The 4336-nt window shown below is 53.4% G+C and overlaps 1 protein-coding gene across 1 annotated transcript in view; it reads right to left on the bottom strand.

Moving 5' to 3' along the window:
- Window positions 1-386: 386 nt before the first annotated feature.
- The window catches only part of TSGA10IP (testis specific 10 interacting protein), a 13158-nt gene continuing 9208 nt past the window's right edge, over window positions 387-4336 (bottom strand). The window contains exons 6-8 of the mRNA XM_021713932.1: window positions 1636-1735; window positions 1332-1456; window positions 387-534 (exon numbers count right to left, since the gene is read on the bottom strand). Coding sequence (XP_021569607.1) covers window positions 453-534; window positions 1332-1456; window positions 1636-1735 — 307 coding nt within the window. The 3' untranslated portion in view covers window positions 387-452. The remainder of the gene's footprint in view (window positions 535-1331; window positions 1457-1635; window positions 1736-4336) is intronic.

The following is a 4336-nucleotide window of genomic DNA, read 5'->3' as shown; positions in this document are numbered from 1 at the left end:
TCGCTAGAGCCCAGCAGGTTGAGGCTGCAGTGGCCGTGAGCGTGCCATTGCCCTCTAGTCTGACCGATGGAGTGAGACTCCGAGTCAAAAAAAGAAAAAGAAGAAAAAAAGGCCTGCTCCCATTCCCCACCAAACTGGAAGTCCTCAAAGGCAGCAGCCAAATTGTCCTATTCATTCTTGCATCTCTAGGACCCAGCATGTATTTTGAAGACGGGCGTCCTGCTTTTGAGGACCAGAGAAGGGATTGTCGTGTGCTGGGTGGGGACAGCCAGAACAGTCACAGGGAGATATGGGGACAGAGCTAAGCCTGCTGCCCACCCACCTGCCACCTGCCACCCCCAACCTACAGCCGTCCGTGCCACCACCAGAAAGCTCACACTGTATTTCCATAAAGCTTTTAATTTTGATCTCTGGGACTGCACTCTGGGTCCAGGCTGGGGGCAGAGTGCCTGTCAGGCTGGCTGCCGGTGGGCTGTGTCCACGGGGGGTCTCTGAGAAGAGTGCTCCGTTCTCATCCCCATCGATCTGTGACTCCTTCAAGACACAAATAGAGGCCACTGGGTTCCACAGTTCCCACCCCTACGCCCAAGGAAACCACTGATGATGTGGGTTCAAATCCAGCTGTTATACTGGCTTGCTGTGCGATTGAACAAGTGACTTCCCCTGCTTGGGTCTCAGTTTCCTTTATGCTTTGTGCCAGATTATTCTAAAATGTAAGGTAGAGTCTACACGGGGTGACTAACATGGTGCTGTCCTCTAATGAGGGTTTGGTATGTGGCCACTCAGGCAGTCTCAGAGTCCCGGACGAGCTCTGACGCCTGTTTGTTTTTTTTTTTTTTTTTAGTTGGAGTCTCACTCTGTCACCCAGGCTGGAGTGCAGTGGTATGCTCATGGCCACCGCAGCGTCGACCTGCTGGACTCAAGCGATCCTTCTGCCTCAACCTTTCAAGTAGCTGAAACCACAGGCGTGTACCACCATACCTGGCTTTTTCTATTTGTGGTAGAGACAAGGTCTCGCCATGTGGCCCAGGCTGGTCTCAAACCCGTGGGTTCAGGCAATCCTCTTGCCTCTGCTTCCCAAAGTGCTGGGATGACAGGCGTGAGCCACCACACCTGGTGACTCCTTTGTCCTTAAGCAAGGCTCTGCCCCCCAGGTCCTCAGTTTTCCCATTGGGGAGTAGGAATAATAATCCTGGCCCCACCTTCCTAAGGGGGCATGGAGGACAGGGCCTGGGGGGACACCCTGCAGGGTGTAAAGTGCTGGTGTGAGTGCCCCTTCCTGCAGCAGCTGGGCAGAGCCAGTTCTCGGCTGGCCAGCCAGCCTGCCTCACCTGGGCTTCCTGGAGGTGCCTGCTTGGTGCCCCTTTTCTGCCTCAACCAGTAGCTGTTCCTCATCCAGTCCCAGAGCCGACAGCACCTGGGAGAAGTGCCGGGTCATGGAGAGTCGAGCGTTGGCCTGAGAGAGGAGAGGGATTCCTACTCTGCACCAGGGCTGTCAAGGGCCAGGCGGGGCTATAGTTACTGGGGCGATCCCAGGGCTTCCAGGGACCCAGCTGAGGGGAGCCCACTCCCATCTTCCACTAAGCCGGACCTATTCTCAGGGCAGCAAAGCACTTGCCCAGGTACTGGTCTCACCTGCATGGCCTGCTGAAACAGGTAGGGCCGGGCCTGCACCCTGTGCTGGATGCTCTGCAGCTCTGCCTGGTACTCAGCAAAGCGCTTTCGCTCCTGGCGCCTGTGGAGGAGACGGGCCACTGGGCAGCTGGCCGTGGACACAGCCCTGCCCACTCCCAAGTCCACTGGGCCTCACTGAGGACTTGATATTTATGTTCTCTCTGCCCTTTTTTTTTTTGAGTCGGAATCTCACTCTGTCGCCCAAGCTGGAGTGCAGTGGCACCATCACGGCTTACTGCAGCCTCGACCTCCTGGGCTCAGGCAATCCTTCCGCCTCAGCCTCCCCAGTAGCTGGGACTACAGGCATGCGTTCCCATACCTGGCTAATTTTTTTAATGTTTTTATTTTTGTAGAGGCAAGGTCTTGTTATGCTACCCAGGCTGATCTCGAACTCCTAGGCTCAAGTGATCCTCTCATCTTGGGCTCCCAAAGTTATGGGATTACAGGTGTGAGTCACCACACCCAGCCAGCCCTTACCTTTACAAAGCCATTTCATTCCCAACCTGGCCCTGGATGCCTAGTGAGCCAGGTCAGGGCAGGAATGATTTGCCCTGTTTTACTAATAACTCAGGAGGGTCAAGGGACTTGTCCAAGATTGTATAGCTGGGAAGGAAGAGACTGAGTCTTGATCCCAAGTCTCCAGGCTAAATGGCCAGGACTTGCCCAGCTTCCTGGACTTCCCCAAGAGAGAGGGGTCAGCGCTGATTTCTGAGTTCCTGGACACCTGCTTGCAAAGCCTCCCCCTTCACACAGTTCACACCCTGTCCCCTCTCACACTGCACCCGTACAGAGAAAGCTGTGGTTGCTGGCTGTGTGACTCTGAAAGATCCCTCTCTTGGCTCTGGGCTGTTTTCCTTGCTGTGCTGTAGCAGTTACTGGACAAGCTTGCCAACTTATGAACTTGTCAGAAATATGCCTAGGACTGAGTGTAGTGGCTCACGCCTGTAATCCCAACTCTTTGGGAGGCCGAAACAAGAGGATCGCTTGAGGCCAGGAGTCAAGACCAGTCTGGGCAACATAGCAAGATCACATCTCTATTTTTTTTTTAATAATAATTTTTAAAAATGAGAAGAAGCCAATGTCTTGGATTCCTGAGTGGAAAAGGTGGTGTCAGTGGGTGTCAGGTTAGTCCGTCACCTTGCAATCCCAGCACTTTGGGAGACCAAGGCGAGTGGATTGCCTGAGCCCACGGGTTTGAGACCCACTAGGCAACTCAGCGAGACCTCATCTCTGTAATAAATCGAATGAAAGGAAGATGCATCCCCTCCCTACCACAAGACCTCTTTTGTGCCCACCCTTCCTAGGCAGGGCAGAGTCTCCTGTTCTGCTCAGACAACAAAGTTCCCGGGCTGTAAGGACTGAGAGCCCACGTGGGAGATATCTGCTTATGCCTTAACCGTCTCAGGAATAAAATACAAGAATCGAACTTGAATCACTCTTCTTGCTGGACCTGCCTCTTGGAGTTCTTTTTTTTTTTTTAAGTCGGAGTCTCACTCTGTCACCCACGCTGGAGTGCAGTGGCACGCTCACGGCCACCCCAGTGTCAACCCCCTGGGCTCTCGGAATCCTTCCACCTCAGCCTTCCAAGTGGCCAGAACTACAGGCACGCACTACCACACCCGGCTAATTATTTGTTTCTTGTAGAGACAAGGTTTCGCCAAGTTCCCCGGGCTGGTCTCAAACGCCCGGGCTCAGGCAATCCACTTGCCTCGGCCTCCCAAAGTGCTGGCATTACAGGCTGAGCCACCAAGCCCAGCCTAGAGTTCTTAACCTTACGCTTCCTGCCCTACTAGAAAAACAATGAACTAGAGGCCTGGAAAGGAGAAGGCATCTCCCCCATCATTGGCCAAGTTCCCCCTAAAGGACACTTGACCTCCCAGAGCTTCTGTGGTTTCCTCATCTGTAAAGTCAGAGTGATTAAGACTGAACCTCAAAAAGTAGGTGATTGAACCCCGGCGAGTCCTCTGTGGCCCCTGCAGGGTAGTGCTCTCTTCTCTCTTCCCGTCATACCCCACCCACTGTGGACCAAAGGAGTGAGACGTGGAAAGGCGGCCCCATGGCAGCTGCACCCTGTGGGTGTGCTCAAGTCACTGGCATTGGTTTGATTGGACTTATCTATGTTACCTGTTTCCCTAGGCTATGTTCTTGGGGAAGGTCCTGGTGCCCTTTGTCTAAAGGTTAGCATTTGGGCACTCAGAGGCAGGGTAGCAAGGTGGCCAGAGTCCCAGCTCTGTCACCACCTATGACCTTTGGCAAATTATTTAAGCTCTCTGGGTCTGGTTTTCTCATCTGTAGAATAATGGAGGTGATGATACTACCTCTTTATGGGACTGTTAGGAGTCTAAAAAAGATGTGTCTGACCCACTAATTTGCTTTTTTAGGGAAATGATCAAAATATAGGGAGAAAATAAAACAGACGACTCTTGGCCGGGCTTGGTGGCTCAGCTTGCAATCTCAGCACTTTGGGAGGCCAAGGCGAGTGGATTGCCTGAGCCCACGGGTTAGAGACCCACTAGGCAACTCAGCGAGACCTCATCTCTACAATAAATCAAAAGCTAGTTGCCGGGCTCGGTGGCTCAGCCTGTAATCCTGCGCCTTTGGGAGGCTGAGGTAAGTGGATTGCCTGAGCCCGCGAGTTTGAGACCCGCCTGGGCAGCGAGAC

This window comes from Carlito syrichta, unplaced genomic scaffold (assembly GCF_000164805.1).
Source record: "Carlito syrichta isolate Samal-C Ts95f unplaced genomic scaffold, Tarsius_syrichta-2.0.1 Scaffold304878, whole genome shotgun sequence".
NCBI classification, from domain to species: Eukaryota; Metazoa; Chordata; class Mammalia; order Primates; family Tarsiidae; genus Carlito; species Carlito syrichta.
Note: the sequence above shows the minus strand (reverse complement) of the source record. Positions and strands in the feature narration are given on the sequence as shown.